This window comes from Lipophrys pholis (genome assembly GCF_963383615.2).
Source record: "Lipophrys pholis genome assembly, chromosome: 11".
NCBI lineage: Eukaryota > Metazoa > Chordata > Actinopteri > Blenniiformes > Blenniidae > Lipophrys > Lipophrys pholis.
Window position 1 is genome coordinate 20,021,311 of NC_137631.1, and position 22,417 is coordinate 20,043,727.

The window sequence follows — 22,417 nt, forward strand, 5'->3', positions numbered from 1 at the left end:
AGACGTGAATAAATGACGAGTGGAAGCGTCAACATCACAGCTGAGAGAAACTGCCAGCATGAAGACAGCTTTTAAAAAGACAGCTCTCGTAACAGCTGTCTTGGGGAGGAGAACAAAGAAACTTAAATTTCTAGTTTTACAGTAATACTTTACGTCTTATTGAGTTCATCCTGACAGCGGTCAGAACAGAATAAAGAAAGAATGAAGTAATATCCTGAATAATGATATGAGCATGATTGAAGGGGCTTTTACTGGTTATTCATTTAATCACCATATTTTACTTGTAAAGTCTCTATCGGAGAAATTGAGGCTTTTCCAGAGATTGACCCAGTGTGGTGGCAGTGTCAGGCTTTTCAGCAAATCGATGACGAATCTAGACAACGTTGTGTTTTCAGTGATGGAGATGTCAAGTGAATAAGACGAAAACACGACAAATGAAACACTCCTGAGGCCATTCACTGGATGTTTTTTTTCTTTCCATCTCTTCTTTATAACATTTTCCTGAAGTGGCGACATGAGGACGTTTCATGTTGATTGATGCTTTAACCAGAAAGCTGTTAGCACAGCGCTGAGCTTAAGCGCTCAGCAACATGAAACCCCCGGCAAACGGTCCTCATAAAAGAGGGATCTAATTGCAACGTGTGGTCCGTTTGAAGACGTGTTGTACCCGCCCCCCCATCCCCCCCTAACCCGCTCGGCTCCGTCTCAGGACTGCTTAAACGAGTCTGAGGCTTTTCAAGCTCTCCGGTTGAGACGGACACATGTGGGGGTCCACTTTTGATCTTGCAGGGTTCATATTTCATCAGCTCTTGCATGAAGCTCTTTGTAAAGCAACAATAAAGCCAGCACAGGAACACAAATCAGCCGAATGAAATCCTTTATCAAAGAACATTTGCATTTTATTAAGCGTTTGAGATTTGAATACCAAATATGCTGAAATTCTACTGTTGCATGTTTGTGGCGCTGCATATTCATTTACATGCCAAATGACAAGAATAGAAAGTGGCTCTTCAGTTCAGGTTGTGACCTCCCCTCACACTTTAGCAGAAATACGTTCTTTTGTTCACAATGATTGTTTTTTCTTTTGATTCCTGTGACGTCAGGGCTGGGTCCGGACACTTTATTTACAAGGCAGATAGACTGGAGGAGCAGCCTGAGAGGGAGAAGTCATTCAAGGTTGCAGCAGGAACCAGTAAATGCTGCGACTGCCTCACGTTGAACCCTGCCAAGTAGAATACAGAGCTTCTAAGGACATGCATCTGGGCAACAGGTCTTTCAACATTGCATTAGTTTAATATTTCACAGCCACAGAAACAGGACTGGTTGCTGAAGCAAGCGGAGCGGCGACGCTTTGATACAGTCCTGCAGTAACATGTCTCACTCCGAGTGCTGTTATTGTGCTGGAGTGCTGCAGGCAGCCGGATGTGCCTCAGGACTCCCCCTCACCTGGAACACATAGTTCCTGAATGTCTGCTTAACAGTTGTCTTTCAAAGCAAAGTCTATGATAGTAAATATTATAGCTTTTGTTGTCTGAACTCTGGCTCGGAATTCTCTGAGTCAATAAAAAAGCAGATCTTAATTTTTTTGGGTGGTTAATTTAAGACTTTTCTCTGTTGGAACACAGTGCAATCCCATATATTCTAAAACAGTTCTCTCCACTCCCACAGATTTTTCGTGGCGTGAATAAATGTAGCAATAGTCGTCAGTTCATTCAGTACAGTCCTGCTGTAGTCCCACTTCTGTGATATGAAAGTTTATTTTCTGTTAAACCTGTTTTTTCTTGTGTTATTTCTATAGTCATTTAGAATATTGTACCTGTATTGTCCTTTACTGAGAAATCATAAGTTTTCATCAAGGTCCCATTTGCAGGGGGGGTAGGAGGGTATAACTGCCTCCTGGTCAATGCGTCACACATTAAAGTTACTTCTTCGGCAGACAAAACACATAAACTAAATGTGATTTAAAATGCACATATATTGGGGGTTGCTACCTCTGAGACATCAAGAGTGAAAGCCAAGCTTATAACACACCGCCTTATGAATTTAAATTTACAGTATGTAAGTAGCGGATTTTGTTTGATGTTGGACTTCCTTTGGAATCACATTTGCAAATATTTTGTTGGCAACATCTGATGGGATACATTATAATTTTACAGCGACATTTAAAATACATCAGAGATAAAAATGTGTTTTGAGCAAAAAATAAATTGTTTTTTTATGTACCTTAAGTACGATTCTCAGAAATAAAGCAGGAAATAAGGGATTCTGGGTAAAGAGAAATCTCTCCCAATTTCCTTACAAATTACACGCATGAGAAAGATTTAAGTGTAATTTCTGTAATATTCTTTTGTTTCACTTGAATCTACCTGTAGGGTTGTTTTTTTTTTTTAAATTGGATCACATGCCTCACACTGAGCTACAGGTTAATCAAATGAAGCAATGAGGAATACTTTAACTGGGCGCGTATGATAGTGTCTACCTGTCCATGATCATTTTCATTCATTCATTCTTTGGTCATTCTTTAGCAAAGACGTCATGGGACAGAAAGTACCCATCAACAGCAGCAGCCTGGGATGTTTTTTTTTGTCACGTGGCATTCGCAGACTGACACACCTAATCAACCTACTTTCATGTGCTGTAGTCTTACATAACAAGATGGCAATCACAGCTCGGACTCATAGCTTCTTTCAGTGGGAGCACCCTTCTTCCTGGGCCGACGTGACAACCCTGCACCTCTTGTTCTTTTGTACGGTGCGCAGTTCTTTCAAAGGAGGCACTTGTGACATTTTATTAAAATCGTCTAAAACTAGTAGGAAAAAATTTATCTTTGGAATAAAATAGTTCTGATGAGTGCACTCCACAGTTTCCTGAGGAAATGAGCTGACTTGGTGTATGACACGGTAATCTCTGCACAGTAAATTAGACCTGACAAAAAAACAAAAAAAAGACAACCTGACATCTGACAAGTAGGAGTCTCTTAGCATCAAGCAGAAACTACGAGTACTATCCAATGGCTGCTTGACACTTGGTCTCACTCTGGAAATACTTTGGTCCATAATCTCTCATAAAACACAAATATGTTAGTTTCTGCCCATTTTTGTTCCCTGCCATGAACGAGTGGCATCAAAAAGAAAGGTTGGTTTTTTCTCTCTCTCCAAACTTGACAAACTCATTTCATAAGCAAATGTATAATTGAATAATTTCAGCGTCAACACATGAAGAATGGCCAATGCACTTTCATTAAAGCTCAATTTATAACTCAGTTAATGTGATGATCTGGTGACTTGTCCAGGGTACACTCTGCCCCAACCCTACGTTTGTTGAAGCAGTATAGAAGATGGACGGACGGACGGATTAAAGCTACTTAGTGTTTATTAAAAGCAAAAAGACTTAAACTAAAAAGGCTTGAGTCTAACCCAGCAGGTCACTGGTGCATCACAGTTGTAGCACAAAGAGGCATTAAAAACATCCCCAACATAACCCTACAGCTAATTTGGAATCACCAATAAAGCTCCTGTGTGTGTGTATTTGAATTAAGGGAAGAAACTGGAGTATCTGTAACTTTAACATCATTGGATTCACTAAACTTGCAAAAGCTAGAGAAACTCCAGCTTCTACCATCAGCACAAAAAGAATAGCAATACATGGAGTGTACTTCTTCTTTGGTTGGAATACCTTTAAAAACTCCACAAAGGCAAATAATAAATATGCAAACACTTCAAAAGGAACGCCTTTGTGCCTCACTGGGGATTTATACTGTGAGGCAACACAACACTACAGCACCTCACAACCTTTCACCATCAACATGTCAAGAAAAAAAGTATGAAAACACATCTGTAAATCTAAAAAAGGAACAAAAGCATCTTGGTAAATTCTTAAGGGAGTACGCTGTAAAGGTGTTCTTTCTTGTGGTCCCTGTGCGTTACGATGCCAGGCACGTCCCTCAGGAAAACTGCAGGACTTTCTGCAGCGCCCTGCGGAGCGGCAGCCTCTCCTCCGGCTTGCTGTCTGGGATCATATCAGCGCTTTTCTCTGCGCTCAGCTGGACGGCCGGCCTCATCTCCCTACAGCTCTGCAGCCCCGTCTGAGTGATGTTCCGACAGAAGTCCACCATGACCACCTCCAGATTCTGCCCGTGAGCCACCACAGCCTGCAGGCTGCCGTCGGTGACGCGGACGCAGTTCTCCAGGTGGAGGCAGCGCAGCTTCCTACAGCACCGCAGCACGGAGGCCACATCCTGGTCAGTGATGTGTCCACAGCCAGACAGTGTCAGTGAGAGCAGATTGGGGCACCTGCAGTAGACAAAGCATCAAGAGTTGTTAATAAAGAGTGACACACAATGGACAACAAAAGCCTGTTTGCATTTTTACTCAGCAGACCATATAGTATTGTAGGAGATTAGACAGGTTGAGCAAAGACGAGCCTTTGGCGTGTGTCCAGTGGATTCTCAAAAACTCAGGTAACAAAAAGAAGTGTTTGGATTCGGGGACTTGAGCCGAGCCGTACATAGAAGTCGGGTAAACAAAACCACAAAGAGGTGGCAACATGATCAGTATAGTGACAGAGCACTTAAATACCTCGACCAAAGCGTCTTTTCTTAGCCAACTCCCCCACGGGGGCATACTGTGTTTCCGCTCTCTGAAAGGCTTTTAGAATACATGCGGTATGGGAGTATTGCATGTAACAATTACAGGATGTTTGATGAATAACAGCATAACAAGTACACAACATTTCAGTACTTTCTTTAGACGCAAACCTCTCGGACTGAAAATCCAATGTTCCTGTGAATTGCACGTATTTACTACACGTTTCTACTCAGTATTTGGAGTGCACCGCAACCTACTGGCAGGCCGGCAGCACGGAGCTGGCAGAAACGTTCAGATGGCAGCAGATCGGGGTGTCATTCACGTTCACGGAAGATTACATAAAGAGTTACGTAATCTTACCACTTTGCCACATGTGAGCCAAACATATTCCAATTGCCTGCAAGTGTTGAGGGTTTTGCCCCAGTAACCCCTGAACACGCAGGAGCACAGTCGATCCATGTGCCCCGCTGCATGGGCTTTATCAGGCAGCTGTGATTGCACTGTATTGACATTAACAAAATTAAGAGGAGGTGGACCATTAAGCTAATAGGAGACCGTTCTATTTGGATTCATTTGCAGTCTAATGGCGGCGAGGTTCAACAGAGCGCAGATACGAAACGGAGTGAAGGGAATGGAAGTATATCACACCGATTTAAAAAACAAACAGAAAAACACCTTTGTTATATAATCCGCCCTCTCAGGGCACTCTTCCCCTCTCTTCTTTGTGTTGTTCTAAACTAAATATAACCTAATTAAAAATAACAACTATTAATTCCTAACACACTCATGCACTGTTATTTTGGAGGCACATTAATATTTTAATATTTGAAAATATATAAATAAAAAAATATATTTTATCCTAAAATGACTACAAATTTTTAATAAACTCTTATGTGGCATTTTTTTAATGTTGAGAATCTGTTGAAAATAATCAAATAAATCAAATTCACCTATATTTCATCATCTCTACTTCTAAATTTCTCTAAATGTCTCACTAATAGATTGACCATTTTTTATTATATGATACACAGATGTGACTTATAAGAAGCATAAAATGTCAAGTCAACTTATGTAGAATATTTCAATTATTCTCTTGACTGCTGAATGGTAAATGATGTTTTCCATTATTATTACTAATATCTGTCAACATTCTCCAGCTTTAACTTCCTACAAGCAGGAACGTAGAAAAAAAAAAAAAAACACATCAAAGTCCTTTTTTCAAATTAAAAATGGACCTTTTTGATTTGACCAGAGAAAGTAACTAATAGTTTTCCATCCATCCGTCTTTTATACGGCTTCATCCAAATATTAGCGTCGTGGGGATTGGAATATGAACGTAGAGAAAACCCTGGAAGGATCACCCGTCCACAGGATAAAGACAGAGACACAAGACAACCACACATGCACATTCATTCCTATGCACATTTTAGAGTCACTAATAAGGTACATAGATATAATAATGTGTTTAGATTGTGGGAGCAAAGTAGAAGAAATGACTACACCCACAGGGAGAACATGCCAAATTCACACAAAAAGGCCCCCAAATGTTACACAAGGTAATATTTATTTTACTTGTTTTTTTGTTCTGTTTTGTTTTATTTTTTAACAAACAGAAAGATCCTCAAAGTGGAATCTAGGTCATAGTGAATCCAGTCAATTAATTTCAGGTTTGAGGTTTATGAAACAATGGTGGGCGGCATCTTTACGCAATGATTAACGTGACTTCAACACCGATGCTGATTTGAGGGCAGAGGGCAGGTGCCACCACGGAAGCCCCGCCCCCTGGTTCCCTCCCTCTGTTCGTTGTACCATCATGTAGGTCACATTATAAAAAAAAAAAAAAAAGCAGTGAGAGGGCAGCCTGGTGTTTTCTGAGCACATGCAGACCGCCACATCAACAACTTGTAGTCGTCGCTGCAAATGACCCGTTTGGTTTCTTAACAATCATTTTGATGGATCAAACGATCACGTGAACTCTAAAAGGACTTCAGTCGTATTGTTAATCTCTTTTCGCCCTTTCAGGATTAGCATCAAACAGGGTCGATTCATTTCTAGAAGTCTTCAGGTTTTTTTTTACATTCAAGTAGGGTTTTCAGCAATGAGCTCAAAGTTTTTAAGTTGAAGCCATAAAGTGTGCAGTAACTTAAATAACAGGCCAACATGTGCTTGTTCTCATTTTGTAGGAGAAACTATCAATTGAGCCAAACGGTGTGTGTCAAAGTTTGGACTGAATCTATTCAGAAATGTTTAAACATGCAGTCTCATGCCAAAGCTCCTTATGCCACCCACTGTGCAACCCACACGACATGCCATGTAGAGCATGCTAATAAATGTTGTGTAATTCCAGCACCGTGGCCACGAGACGATCAAAACCGACTTCTTAAGAACCGACTCATTGTTGTAATCTCCCTTTTGAGGAGAACTGCCGTGCAAACGGCAGTTTACAGGGGCCAGAAGACATGCTATGTTTTATAGTTTTTTTCCATGGAGATAAAAAAAAAAAAAAACAACAAAAAAAAAAACCCAGATAGACATGTGCTTGGCGTCAGAGTTTGCTTGGATTCTTATCCAGGAAGAGGCGGGCAGAGACAGACGCACATGTTTATTCCTCCAACAGCAACAAAGAGCCAATTGTAGGCTCCACCTGCCTGCATAAATCTCAGGAACGCAGCTGACTGGGAGGATCTCTGGCCAAATCGCTCTTTATCACCCCCACTGCTCCTCTCCGGCCCCTCCCACTCTGTCACGTGCACTCGCTCTCCCTTCTGCCTCAGACAATTTGGGAGGGTTTATCAGTATGCAGTGAGTGTGCCTCCAGGGCACCGAGAGACCAGCCCCAGACAAAGTGGGTGGTTCCAGTTTGGACTCATCCCGCAGCTCTCATGTCTTTACCTCTCGTATTTCACAATACAGGAAATCCTCACAGGGTCATACGACACTCCACTGAGCCAACCCCCCCCCCCCACCTTTCTTTCTCCTCCTCCTCCTATCCCGGCCAGCTGCGGTGGCCTCGCTCCCTCGTATCAACGGTTATTACTGGCTGCCTTGAAGAAATTATCCAGAGACCTCATTACGCCTCTCCGGGCCGACTCCTGCCTGAAGCCGGCCACGCACACGAGGCCAACAGCCAAGACAGCACGTTGCAGTGACCCATCAAATCCAACCGTCACGTCACTCAGTAAATATAATTTGATATGTGACCACAGTTATGTTAGTTAATAGAATCAGCCTCATATCCCACAGATGTGTCATTTTTCTGTCTCTAAAGCCAGCTCCGGATGCACCATCTGTTTCTAATGATCCTGTTCCCCGCTGCCTGCAGCTAAACATGGCACTTTGACTAAGTCATGTGTCTCTAAATGAGAAGCACTTTGTTTGCTTTTGGTGGGTGTGACCGACACTGGAAACCCCCTCCCCAAAATGTGTCTACTAATCTTAAAGACACATGCGATTTAAAGAAAACAGGAACGCAGACGACACAGGTGAAGCCACAGCAATGTTAATGTTACCTTCAGCTGGAGCAGGAATGTTAAACATGTAGGCCGCCGGCTACAACAAGCCCACAAGAGGGGTCAAAGGGAGGCACTCGCCACAAGCTGTTAAAAACTACTGTTGTGGAGTCCAGTGGGAGTCCGATTATTTTAGTAACTGCGTGACCCAAAACTGAACAGTAGATGGCAACCATGCTTGTAACCGCGGGAACATGGATACAACAAATCCATACTGGTTTCAGGGGACATGCACACTAAAGGCCACAGAAACTGAGAATCACCACCTTTGGCTGTGGCCAATGAACTGATGCGAGTTTAAAACCACTCAGACTGTCACAGACTGTTACTTTGGATCATAATGCATTAACTACAACATGCTATTATTTCAAGCCGGTGTTGGTTTGTTTCATCGCCATAACCTGACCATTAATGCCCGCGTTTGTTGGCGTAAAGCACTTTGAATGGCTTTGTTGCTGAAATGTGCCGTATGAACAGAGCTGCCTTGCCTAGAGAAAATCCTTTGTCAGTAGCCATTGATGAACAGACAACAAAGCGAAGGAATACCACACACAGACACTCACATGTGACAGACATGAGTCAGAAAAGTGCTGACCAGTCTGTCATGTTTGCTACAGATGTCCTTCTGAAACGAGGTCTTCAGCCAGTCCTCAATGTTGCACACTTGCAGGACCCTGCTGGAGTACCAGCAGATAGTCAAGTAACGCAACGACGGTCCTAGTATAAAGTTGTCCTTCCTGAGCTGACAAGGGGAGCTGAAGTGGAGTACATTCCAGAGGCACGGGTCCAGAAAGACCTGACGCAGCCCGCGACAGGTACGAGACAAACTTCTGCGGCTGTCCTTGTCCAGGAAGGAGAAAAGGTGCAGGAGACACTCCCGGTTGAGCTGGGTGAGATGCATGGCGAGGTGTCCCAAGGCGAAAAGAGAGCCCTCGTCCCCGGGGCAGCGACAGGCCTGCTGGTAGGCTGCAACAATGAGCCCACAGCCCGTATTGTGTGGCCTAGATACATGATGCCCCCTCAGGCACTCGCTGAAGGCCTGCACATATAAGGCCGGAGAATGCAGGCTATTTTGGGAAGACAACTGCGGCACAGTCCAAGATGGAAGCGTTTGAGCCATACGCTCCCTTTCCATCTGTCATGGCTCTCAACAGGCAGCAAGCGCTACTCCGAGCCAGATGTTTACACTGCGCTGGCCTAGTTCTCCAATAGAGATGGACACTGGCAGGCACATGAAGAGAGAAACACCTTGACACCGTGTACAGAAACAACCATGATTCTTCAAAATATACTGCAGGTCCCGAGTTACTATGATCAGTTACCAGCTGGACTCAAAAGGACTTCAGTCCAGTCAGAAACTGAGTAACTGCAAATAAATTTTTTTTTAATTTCCTCACAAAGCCTCAAACATGTTGCATGAATGTTGAACATTGATTTCATTTGCAAATCTGTCTCAGAGGGCTTAAACTCTCAATTGTCTGACAAAACTGTCGCCCGACTGTTGCACAACATTCGTTCATCTGTTGAGCACAAGTGCCAAAACAATGTGTTGCATTATCTAGTGATTGTTGTGTGGATGTTGAGCATGGCAGCTCCACGTGTAGTTTCACCAAAGGTTCACGAGGCTGAGCAACATTCTTGCTCTGCTGATGTGACATTCTGCAACGTATCAATTTACTGTGATTCCAAGTGGAATTCTGTCACGACTTTGAGCATTTTCTTGCATTTTGTTTTTCTGCCTCTGACGAGTTCCAACGCCTTCACCATGCAAAGTGATATATGTGTACTTTAATATGCAAGGTCTGCTTTCACAGTCATTATTATTCAATGAGGTAGAAAGAAGAACTGGAAGAGCATCTGAGGTAACTTAACTTTACTTACGAGTAAAAACATCCAAGGCACAAATATGAAGCACAGACACTGTAAATGTTGTTGTTGTAAGGATGCTGATAGAGCAAACAAGGATTAGGATAATAATAAAACAGCAAATGGTCCGCCACAATACGATTGTGAATACAATGAAGTGTTTTTCTATGCGTTTGAAGAGCTACAATTTGAAATATCTGTTTAAGTTGTTATAGTCTGCAACTGCCCAACTGTTGCACTAAAGTTTAGTTCATTTTATGTGTCACACTTGCAATAATGTGCTTAAATAAACTGATTGAAAGGTTATAATAATGGCAATATACCGAGTCTCCTTTTTGAAAATATTCAACAATTTGTTCTTCACAAACTGAAAAGCTCACAGGATGACATCATGGCACACTTTAAGGGGACTTTAAGCTCCCCATTGAGTACACTGAAGTCACTTGAAAAGCCAAGCATCAACAACAAACCCAACCTGGAAACCTTCCCACAAGCGAATGTCTCGACCACAATGAGAGTGACGCAGGCCTTCACCTGGAGGCAAACGACATACTCTGACTCATTGAGCGTTTGTTCAACTGCAGCGGCGAGGGCATCCTGAAAATGGCAGAATGGAAATGCCTTCTAATGAGATACATCCTGCTTCCACTCGTCATCACTGATCACTAAAATGTGCAGGATATTGGGAAATGCCACCGTGAGGAGTGTGATCACACAGTTCTGTGACTCACCGCATCATCCTGTCCTTACGCAGATCTCTGATCCCACAAAGTCATACCAGCTTATTATTAGCAGCTGCGATCTGGACTGAAAGAGAAAGATGAGGATGAGGATGAGGAGCGGGGAGAAAAGGAGTCACTTGTGTTATTAATGGGGACAGAGTAGCGAGCTCACAGCCACCTGTGAGCGGGCGATGAAGAGCAGCTGTTCCTCAGCATACAGGAGGGCTTGTTCCTGCCAGAGCGAGCAGGCTCACTGACTGGCACGTGTCCTGGGGGGAGCGCCGTGTGTGTGGTGGGGGCTGCTTAAAAACTTGCTTTCTCAGACACATCAAAGGCTGTTTACTGTAAGGACTTTACTGGGCGCACTGCATGAACAGTGACGCTTCTGCTGTGCATGTGTCCACTTTAAAAAAAAAAAAAAAATAAATCTAATTACAAGAAACTAGTTTCTAACATGTGCTTCAGATGACACATGTGGCGTGCTCAGTTTACAAATCCAAAGTGTGATATCCAAGACATCCTCTAAGCGGAGACGCCTGCGAGTAATAAAAATATGTTTTTGTTTGGTTAAATAGAGCAAAGCCTGAAAAGATATTCTTGATTAAGTTGGGATCTGCTGACGATTTCCCTGACAAAATATTTGTTCTATAGAACATGGAAAACAATCAGCCAAACAGAATGTCTCCTTTTCATATGATCATACATATTAATTTACTATTCAGCTTACAGAAAAAAAAAAAAAGTAATTAGGTTTTCTCACAAAAAGGATAAAAAAAAAAATCGTAAAAAAGGTAGTACAAAAAAAAAAAAATATTTTCAGTTATTTTTACACAACGTACAAACCTGTTTCAATCATTTAATTTGAAATCTTAAAAAAGTAAAATCAACTGCACGACTTCATGGAATCTATCATTTAAGTACTGTCCATTTGACTTAAGAAAATCATTAAGAAAAACCCAAATAGACTTAACGTAGTTCAGTTTTTATGTGATAAATCTAACATATACAGTGGTTTCATAGTTTCAACTATATCATGGAAAAAAATAAGCATGTAAGTATAACCAGTAAGTAGATCTAGAGAGCCTTTGTTTCCCTTCTGACTGTTATATCTTGATTAAACACAAACATCACAACACACACACTGGAAAAGGAAAAAAAATCAGTTTGTATTTTGCTATGTTCACAATACGTGAGCAACATTTTAAAAAGACAATTTATTAAAAGGTCCCCTGTTTGGCCTTTTCTGATTAACATAAAAAGGTTAAAAGATACTGCAGCACAACACAGACCAAACTAGTCGATAATGATCACTTCCTCTCCACTGACTCTGGCCAAGAAGTTGGTCTCTAAATCTGTACAGAGTGGCCCTCAATCACATGCATTACTTCCTACAGTCGCTGCTAATAACTGGAAAACACAACTGAGGTTTTGACGAGGTCGCAGAGAGAAAACTTCAAAAACAGTGAAACTATAAAGATGCCAAATATTGTCACACTGACAGAGTCTTGACCCCGTACATCTCGTCAGTCTAGACTAAACAGTGGACCAGCCCAGGTTTTTTCCAAGGCTAAAAGCTTTCCTTCTTTACTCCAAACGTTCACCGCTGGAATCTAAAAACACACAGGACTACTGCGAATCGTGAATCTGGAAAAATAAAATGTAGAAAGTCACACTAAACATAGCCATCGGGCAGCAACCTGTACTGGATGTGGTCAAGCCGGCCAGAAACAACAAATCTCTTGGATGTGAAAAACTTGAGTAATCAGCACTGTGACAAACGTGGCTGAGGTGAAACCAAGACGAAGTGACACGCTGGTCAGAGGCAGGGAACTAAAGTCACTGTGCAATAGTTTGCATGGCCGGGTGAGTTTCCTCCGTCTCGACTGAAGCTCCAGCCTCCACTGACGTCGCATCGGTCTCGTCCAGGTCGGCCATGTCATCGCTCCCATCTGCAGCACCGACCTTCTCGTCAAGTGCGTTGATGTGTGAGGCTGCGGCATCCGTCAGGGTAATGTCTGAGGCCGCCGTGTCCCGAGTAACCACCTCTGAATAGACACTGTCCATAGTGGCGGTGTCCGCTGCAGGGATATCTGTGGCCATTTTGTCTGAGGCCACCTGGCCAGTACTCGCCACGTAGAAGAGGATGTAGGCCTTGGCCTTCCTCACTGCTTCCTCGCTGGTCAGGGTCACTGTGCTGTCGTTGAAGTGGTACCAGCGGCCCTCGTGGCTGCCATAAGCCGTATAATGCCCGGATCCCACCCTGTGAAAATACACAAACACACATCTATATCACACTGCCGTCTGGCTTCTTACAAGAACTCATTTATTTCTGCTGAAGGAACAGAAATGGATTCAACTCATCATCATCATCATCATCATCAGTGCAACACTGCTGCTTAGAGGCCAAAAGTGAAACTGCAGCCCTTTGACTCTTGGCACCTCTAATTGCATTTTCAAGGACTCAGCCTAATGCCTTTCAGCATTTAGTGGCTGCATGAATTTTTAAACTGCAGCTGTCCACGAGGCTCCCTGATCAAATTGGATCTGAATTGTTCAGTGGCTGGGTGGCTGAGTGACTGACTGACTGTCAACTACTGGAGGAGGCCGGAACTCACACACATAAATATAAAGATTTCATCTGGTGGAGTTTCTTATACAAAATAACATTAACCACCGTCAGAAAATAAATTCTGAGGATTAAAACCTGCGAACTATCGTCAAACATGGCTGACGCGGCTAAAAGTGGCTGTAAGTGCGAAATAGATCCTCACACAGCAATTTAAGATTACTTTCAAACCCAGAGGTAATGACTATTGATCAGACTTTTATCCGTCTCGGATATCTCATTTGATCCTCTCAGGTTTTCATCGGACAAGTGCCTCGAGTATGAGCGAGTTGTGTTTTATTGAGTGAAGTGGTCGGGCTTTATGCTCTTTGTTCAATATTCTAATGATTATCTCTATTTTTATGATCAGCAATTTTTTTTTTATTTTTATTTATCTCCAAACTAACAACAGAGAGGCTATGGCTACCACATAACACATGTATTCTGTAAATATCCAATACCTGCAAAGCTGTGTGTGTGGGCACCTCGACTAATCGACAGCCCCGTACACACCAAACTGATACCAAACAACTAAATGTGATGCACTGAGAACCAGCATTACATTACACAGTACATCAGGCTATAGAAACTATAGAACAAATATAAACCCGGATTGTCATTTGATAAGATTATTTTCTCCAACAAAATAATTGCAGCCTGAAATATATGGAACAACGACTTACCCAGAGCCATGATGGACGACTACAGCAGCAAGGTCGTACAGACAACTCCCTGGTATCGAGTTCTCTGGCTGGAAACAGAAACATTTTTAAAAATCACCCCTGAAATGATACTCAGACATGTTCAGCCCTTATGAGAGGCAGAGGCAGAGGCAGGCGCTGGTCACAGCCGGACCAACAAAAACATGAAAGTCAAACTAGTTTACCCTGAATGCAGGCAGAGGGTCCAACGCTTGTTACGTCACTTCTTCACAATATTTGACCATCACAGTTATGGATGTCGTAAGCAAGAGGACATGTAAACACTGAACCACCAGGCAGATAATAGAAAACCTGTTTGGAGGATTTATTTCAGGGAATGTAATTAACGGAGAATAACATAATAATATAACAAATTAAAGACAGTTTCAGGTTCCGTACTACCGGTTCTTAATTAGACAAAGTTGGCTTCCTTTGTTACTGGTTTCTCATATTTCCCACAGCTTTAATCAAGTTTTCATTCATTATCTATTTGTTTTGAATGTATATATGTATCCTATTAGAGTAGATTGCTTCATCTTGGTAACCTTGGTTTTGAAAAGCCTTACATGATTATTTAAGTTGTCAGACAGACTTGCTGTAATACAGCGCCCTCTGCAGGCTACGGGCATAAAGAGTTATATTCTGAACTTCAAGTAGCAATAGTCTCATGATTTTGGTGCATAACCGTCGAGATCCTATCTCAGGGTATTAATGCCGAGTCTGCTGCTCCCCTGAACATCCGACAATCTTCTACTGAGTCAGAAACAGGTGTGCATCAGCAGTCAGGACGTCTCGCAAAGCCACAGAATGAAGTCGCAGTTTCCCAGACGGCCAGCAGGAGATCCATCACCAAGCCACTAATGCAGGTGCCACCCGGCGATTCAAACAATGAATAATGCATCTGTTAGAGCTGCTCCTGCAGCAACACTGGCCATTACTGTTAATAATTGATTCTATTTGCTCGGTATAAAAAGCAAACATCAATGTAAACACAATACAGTTTTAGTCCAGTCATCAAAACACAGTGATCGCTTACAAACAAAATGGTTTTTATTGTGTTTATAGATCTACAAGCAGTGGATGCAAGTTTATGTTCGATTACATCACCAGTTAGACAAAAGCTTTTTTTTTTTTTACTCCTATAATATAAAATTTTATGTCTGTAAATTGATGGGAAGCATTAAAACTTATTTAATTGTACCACTTTCCCAACATTCAGTAACATTTAATTATTAACCTATTACTTGCCTACAATAATATAATTGTTTAGCACTTCTTGTTCATTTATTTGTAGATTATTTTCCATTTGTACATTATTACATAGTTTTCATTATTAATAATTAACATGTTCATCAACTGTTTTATAACCAAATTAAGTTTTTAGGAATGATTCTTGAAGTCTTTTAAGTTCAACATGGATTTACAATCTGAGACGGCTGGTTTGCGAATCAGGCCAGATTCTAATCTGGGCCTCATATATGTATATACAAAAAAATATTTAACCTTGGGCGCTGCCCGTGTAGCTCAGTATTCAGGCCTATTCCCACCTAAAACTGAATACAGACAGCACCTCTCGCCTCTGATATGTGCAAAGTTTCCACCTCCAACTTCTGAAGGCTTTTCATTTCATTTCAGAGTGAGTTCACGTGTGTGGGGTGGATCCCTGGTTCAAACCAAAGCCTAAAAAAAACTAAAGTCACAATTACAAAAACTCACTAAAACAAACAAACAAAAAATCTCTATTAAATAAATGAGTTTACCAATGGGTCAGATTGGTCCAACTGCTTTCATAACAACATTACGCCAACAAATGTAAACAAAGGCCACACTGGGTGCTTTCACAACACACATAAACATCACACACTTGGAGTGTGCTCATGGGATTATGGTGGCTACTGTTTCACCATATGAGAACTCCTAGGTGTTTACAAAATGCATAATGTGTGAACAGTGGCAGGAATTCCTCTTTTGCACACACTAACAAAGAAGTGCTGTGAGAACGCCGGTGACATCCTGTGTTTGGTTGGTTGGTTCGGACATTTCGGCCTGTGCTGCAGTCATGCTTCTGATTACACTGCACCTGAGCTGCTTTGGAAGACGACTGCAAAGTCCTCACTCCCGTCTGGAGTCCACGCTGCGGTGAGAAGTCTCATACTACCACAAACGAAACCCATCAGTCGATAGCGATTACATCAAGCTAATCGATGGCGCGCCTTGATAGCTGGAGAGGGTCAGCAGTGGCTGTAGTACGATGGAGGCTGGCTGGGTGGAGACCAGTGGAGGTTTTACTTGATCATGCTAAGCTCGCGTGCTGTGGTAACCAACTGGCTAATACAAAGACATTGGCCTTCTTGTCTCACCTGGGAAGCTTTGAAATATTGAATTCTAAAACACTCAAAAAAACTTCAAGGTGGATTTTGTGATACACTTTGCACCCGTTTGACTTTCTGTTGATTGTGTAGTAAGAGTCTGGTATTGGGATAGCCCTACATGTATGGTGAAGATTTAACTCATTTGACCACCAGGGCGTCATTCTTGCCCGTAGAACAACATCTTAATACCGTATGGAGAAGTTCCAGGAAAAGCACCTGTGTGATCTCTGGACTCACCTCTAGTAAATAGCCCCTCATGTTCAGGTCCGTCAGTGGAAATTCGACGTAGGTATCAACCTTGTTTCTCAGAAAGGCCGTCCAGTGGAATCGTTTCAGGTGCAAACACAAAACCTAGAAATACAGAAATAAAAACAAAGAAACACTACTTACACCAAAAAGAACACCGTTTTCCCAAGTTACTATGGAAGTAAATGAAGACAATCTAATGAAAGACTTGAGAATCGCTGCTTTACCTTTGGCAGCTTCTGGATCCAAAACTTCTTTGTTGATTTCTGTCGCTTCCTACACTTGTGGCAGTAGTACAACTCTGTCTCATCCAGTTCTTCCAGGTCAGTGAAGCTCCATAAGCAGTCTAAATAAATAAATAAATAAAAGAAATCACACAATACACTTTCGGCATTACACAATGAAAATGTACTGTGAAAGAAAGCTCGAGTACAAACTGTAACTTCTGTTAGTGGGAAACTCACCACGCAGGGTACATGTTGGCCCTGGCTCCTGGTCCTTGCTTCTCTTTTGTCTGAACTGACTGGGAATGTCCAAAGACAGATCTGATGGAGGACAAAGAAGAAGGAAGAAATATAACATCTTGCATCATCTTATTACATGCTGCTTCATTTGTGATTGAATTTAAATACCTCACTGGATTTGTCAACATTGCGTTTTGTAGTCATTTGTTGATGAAAGCTCACGTCTTACCAAGAAAAGGATCAAACTTCCGAGACTCTGTCCCACATATCAGGCAGTTGACTTCATTCTGGAGAATTCCACCAAAAATAGATGTGACGACACTCGCGGTGCCATTTCTGTGAAGAAGGAAAAAATAAATAAATGAATCTATCAAGTGATTACACTTAGTCTGTATTTCTTTTCTTAAATAATTCTAAGGTAAAGTCACAAGACTGATGTCATTCGACTGATATGCTGTCACTAAAGTCAGGATGCTAATGAGTTAGCATTCGCTTCTCCAGTCTGGTGAAACCAGCAAGTAGTCCGTCTTCAGTTCAATATGAAAAATATCAGATTGAATAAATCTTGTTAAATCCTTGACTAAACACACTGGCTAAAAAAATCTGACCGAAAATCCAAAGAGCTGAACCAAAGACAAATTAAGTACGACAGTGACTCACTGCTGCCACGTAAAGCACAGACGTGGCCTGACTGAAACTATATATATACTGCACCTTTAAGCAAAACAAAACACAACAGTTCAGATCTTATTCTACTTTTAATCAAACAAACAAACTTACATTTACAGATAGAAATAAAACTTACTGGATCAAACAGTAAGGAAATAAAGGGCCTAATAAATAATAAGACTGATTAGCGGAACAACGGAAGCTTCCCGACACCGTCATGATCCCTGAAAACACGACGCGTACAATAAAATCAGCACAAACAGTCAGATGTACTCACATGGAGCATTTACTCTCTGTGGTGGAGATCCTGATTTCATCCTGGGTGGAGACTGGGTGAGATGCCCCGTTGCGTCCGTGCTGGAGCTCCCTGTGGAGGTGGTCCAGCAGGTACCGCATGAATTCATGGGCATCCTGCTGCTGATAGCCCCTGTACACAAACACAGTGTTACGTTGCAGCTCCATATTAACTCAGAACAGGCAGTTCCTCTTGTTAGTGTGGTGCACTTTTCAGAGTTTTGTGTGGAGAGTATGCGGTACTGAATTTAAGGATAACAAAAGAGTACCAAAGTTAAAAAAAACAAAAAACAATTATATATATATATATATATATATATATATATACTTGCAATATACCTGAAACTTGGCATGATTTTCCAGATGGCATAAAACAGGGAGTCTGGACTGAAGGCGGTCTGGTTGCCTTGCCACAGGGAACAAAGGGTTTTTCTAAACTCCTCCACCAAAGATCTGCTCAACACAAAAGAAAGAAAAAAGGAGTTACCATGTCGGACATTCAGTTTCTGAAGCCTACCCAATGCCTTTTGCAACGCAGGACATCGTTTCTCGCTCTTTTCTTTAAATCTGCAGCCAAATTAGCCGGAATGCTTCAAGATCAAAAAACCTACTCATGCACAACAGTATTGGCCAATAAAATACTTGCTTCTTTCATAGTCAGATTCATGCCCACAAATCCCCCCTCCTCCAGACGAGGACCTTACACACTGGTGTCCCCTTGGCTGCGGGTGTGGTACATCCTCCTTCCTGCCGTCTTACCGCTGCGCAGAGCCACTGCTGGCAGCTCTTTGAAATAACAGCTGAACTGCTCGATGTTGCTGTCAAAGAAACAGTTTGTCAGAAAATGTCCTGCGCCTCACTGAGGCAGGGAGCCACATTGATTAATTTTGCTGTGATTGGAGGTCGCTGGTGTTGTTACTCCCTAATCAACTTATCTTATATGCAATTGTGTAAGCCTTAACAATGGCGATATTGAAACGCATCTATATTAGGCTTCGCTAAAGGAACCGCATGCTGGCTGGAAAACCTGGCCTTGGACTGCGCCTGGTTTCCAGGCAGCCTCTGTAATTCCCCCGACTGTGCCCCAGACTATATTAATAAAGGATGACTGCTTGTGGGGCTCGGGCTCAACGGGGGCAGAGCTACTGAGTCGTGTTGCACACCCACATACCTCCTCCTCAGTGCAAAGCCCACTTACCTGAGGGACTGCAGAATGGCATTCATGAAGCAAGTGTTTCCCAAGTTCCGCAGGCCTGTAGCAACTAGAGCTGCCCCGTCCTGTCAGAGACATCAAGATGTGGACCCATGGAGAGTTATTGGACTGGAAACATTGTGACAAAACTGTTTAATTAACATTTAAAGTCGTCTTGATAGTTGGTTGGCCCTATAAAAGACGAGCCGTGACTCATATAATTGAAGCTCTGAGCCACAGTGTGAATACAAACTTGTCAAAGGAAAATTTGACCAAGTTTTCAAAACAGAAGGCCAACTTTTTATTTTGTGCCTCTTAGGGCAGCACAAAACAATAGCAATTATCAAGCCCCACTTACATTGTCTTTTAACAACTTGCTGTCTGGAGCCGGACTGTCTTGGAGTTTTCTTTTTCGCTGTCTGTCACTCATCAGTGCTGGACTGTAAGAAGAACACAACATATTATCACATATGTCATACATACGTCATTACTCAAATTTCTCGAGCAAAATCAAACACTTTATAATAAAAAAAGCACATCTTATCTACATTACGTGGCTACCGCAATGAAGAGAGTAAGAGAGAAAACGCCAGTGGAAACTTCATGCTTGAGCAAGTATACTTACTTTTCTAGACTCTGAAGATGTTCCCTCACTTTCTGAACCTGACCAAGTCTGGTGTCATTAACGGCAAAGTCATCACATCTGTAACTATAAAGTACACACACATACACACGGTTTATAAATGCTAAAATACAAATTATACACGAGCACATGACGACACTTATTGATGACAGTGTGGCTAAAGTGGCTTTAACCACATAATAATACATGGAATTGTTTTTAATAACATTGAGGTTCTTACAAACTGACTGAATAAAGTGTGTTGTTTCTCTCCACACTGAAAAATATTAAACATATTGAAGGATGACTAATTCTCATTTTAGCCCAGGAGTCGCATGCAGCCTGATTGGATCTTGCGTGGATCGGACCAGTTAAATGGTGGCGTAATAATCTTCAAGTACAGATTTCCCCCTTGTTTTAGTGCATTTGTACATTTTTGAAAAGTCTATATTGTTTAAACTTAATCTCAACAGTAACCCATTTTCAACAATGCTACCTGGTGCAAAATCTATGAAACCATGTCCTCAGACATCAGTCTTCAATAAGCATGTTTTTACAAATTCATACCCACAGTATGTCTGTGATGCTCAAGGTACGTGGGTAGTATTAAGGTGCTTATAGTGCTCCATCACTGATCTCTGGGTTTTGGTGTTGTGTTAGTCCACTACTGTTACTAAGCAGTCGCTCTCCCCAAACCTGGCCCGAGGTCCATGTGCTTGAAACCACTGGACCAAATGATTCAGTGACTTTAAATTGTAGACAGACACTGACCAAAATACACTGTAGTTACTGCAGTCCATGCAGACAGAGTGATGGGTTCGCTCCTTCTCTGGTTTCTCCCCCTTCTTTTGAGTACTGCCAAGGACCTGGCTCTCTTCAAAGTGTTTCTTCGCATGTCCATTGACATATCTAAATGGAGGAAGAATACAATATGTTACACAACATTTGATCTTAGCGTACCTGAAAATAATTACACATATTTGAGTATAAAAAAGGGGTGTGGCTTCAAAAGCATGACCCTACATCAACTGCAGGAGTATTTGAATGTGCGTGTGATTGTCTGTCTCTTTGTGTTTGTCCAGTGATGGACTGTGACCTGTCCAGAGTATATTCCACCATTGGCCATACTCGGCAAGAGTGTAGACCAGCACCCCACAACAACAGAAGAAAGTGGCTTAAACAATAGATGGAGGGAAATTCAGACTTTAATGTATGCCTCATTCCACATTTAATAATGCAGAAACTTAATTAAAACAAGATGCCAAACCAAACTGAAGATCACACTTGATCGATGAGCGACATAGACTTAGAAGCTTTTGCAGTCCTTACTGTACTTCTGGGACACTGGCAAGTCTGACTACAAATTTATTTTGGATATAAAATATTGTAATTTCATATGACATGGGATTTATGGCCAAAGAAATGTATTGAATTATGTGGGGGGTAAAAAACAACAACAAAAAGAAATAATAAAGTCAAGAAATGGGGACAATTCTGAGCAATCGTTTCCATTTTCCAAAATACTTTCAAAAATGAATAAAATTACATTTAAGAAGACACAAAGGCTGTTAAACATCAGCTTAATACTTGTCTTTATATGGGTAATCAGTGAAGTGTGATGTGACTTAAGTCGTCAAATTCAGAAACACCAGCTTACCTTCCACAATGGACAGTCAGACAGGTAAGGCAAATCCAGGGACTTTTATTTGACCTGCAAACTGCACACAAAAGATTTATTTATTTATTAAAAAAAAATTTTAAACAACCAAAAAAACATGTTATCATACAATGATTGATAGTTGTATGCTAGATTTGTTTCATAAAATGAGTCAACACATAAAGCACCAGGACGCTGTCATTTGCCCCCAGATCCACTGCTGACGAGGCAGGGGTAAGGGACAACGAGTTCCAGTCTCAACTGCCGCCAAATTACAATTTCAGAACGTACCCTGCCAATCAGAGCACCGGAGTTGATGTAATGCTCCGGCTTTGCCCGCTGACACACACCCCAGCGGTGTGAGCAGAAACCGGGAGCCAGAAGTCTTGATTATTCGCGTTAAAGGGGGAGAAGGAGGACGTCACCGAGCTTACCGTTGCAGCACCAGGAGGACGGAAGACCGCCGGGGAGCCTGGAGGAGTCGATGGCACAGCTCACGTTCGAGTTCAGATGAGGGCACTCCATGAGTTCAACAATAAAAGTCTAAGTGGACCGTTAACAATAGTTAGCCAATTAACCTGAACTAGCTAGCCACCGTTAGCGGAGCAACTCCTGCTGACCGAGAGGCACGTTATTCCTCGCTGCTCGCTCCAACACGTCGGTGGATTACAGAAAGTGTCACGACAGCTATTTCCACCGGGGCATATTGTAAGATAAAAGATGTGAGGTTTTAACTGGTGGGGAAAAGGCAGCAGATAACTGCCGGCGCTCCCCACAAACAAATGGAAATAACTTAAGGAAGTGACGCAGTGTGTGCCGGCTCGGCCGCGCGCCAACTCAAAGATGAAACAACTCGGAGAGGAACGTCAGGCGACTTCCGGCTTCGTTTTCAATTTAAGGAAGTGACGTTAT

The 22,417-nt window shown here is 42.1% G+C and overlaps 2 protein-coding genes across 2 annotated transcripts; both read right to left on the reverse strand.

Annotated features, from left to right (window-relative positions):
• Positions 1-2,389: 2,389 nt before the first annotated feature.
• On the reverse strand, positions 2,390-9,230 carry fbxl22 (F-box and leucine-rich repeat protein 22; the record flags this gene model as incomplete). The annotated part of the gene is made up of 2 exons (XM_080475904.1): positions 2,390-4,292; positions 8,659-9,230. 2 exons carry the CDS (start codon positions 9,228-9,230, stop codon positions 3,944-3,946), a joined length of 921 nt encoding a protein of 306 aa, XP_080332030.1. The 3' UTR covers positions 2,390-3,943.
• A 2,294-nt stretch (positions 9,231-11,524) lies between these two features.
• Positions 11,525-22,344, reverse strand: usp3 (ubiquitin specific peptidase 3). The gene is made up of 15 exons (XM_080475889.1): positions 21,940-22,344; positions 21,506-21,566; positions 20,620-20,757; positions 19,852-19,935; positions 19,585-19,666; positions 19,233-19,312; positions 18,739-18,852; positions 18,374-18,487; positions 18,018-18,167; positions 17,301-17,407; positions 17,072-17,152; positions 16,835-16,953; positions 16,599-16,712; positions 13,972-14,039; positions 11,525-12,943 (listed from the first exon to the last, which is right to left on the reverse strand). Exons 1-15 carry the CDS (start codon positions 22,028-22,030, stop codon positions 12,520-12,522), a joined length of 1,827 nt encoding a protein of 608 aa, XP_080332015.1. The 5' UTR covers positions 22,031-22,344; the 3' UTR covers positions 11,525-12,519.
• Between the last annotated feature and the right edge of the window lie 73 nt (positions 22,345-22,417).

Bases quoted from the DNA above. Each gene is read 5' to 3' on its own strand.
- usp3 (XM_080475889.1), bottom strand. From the start codon at position 22,030: ATGGAGTGCCCTCATCTGAACTCGAACGTGAGCTGTGCCATCGACTCC. The intron at 21,567-21,939 runs GTAAGCTCGGTG...TTTTGTGTGCAG, and splicing joins GTCCTCCTGGTGCTGCAACG to TTTGCAGGTCAAATAAAAGT. The intron at 16,713-16,834 runs GTAAAGCAGCGA...CTGTATTTCTAG, and splicing joins GGATCCAGAAGCTGCCAAAG to GTTTTGTGTTTGCACCTGAA.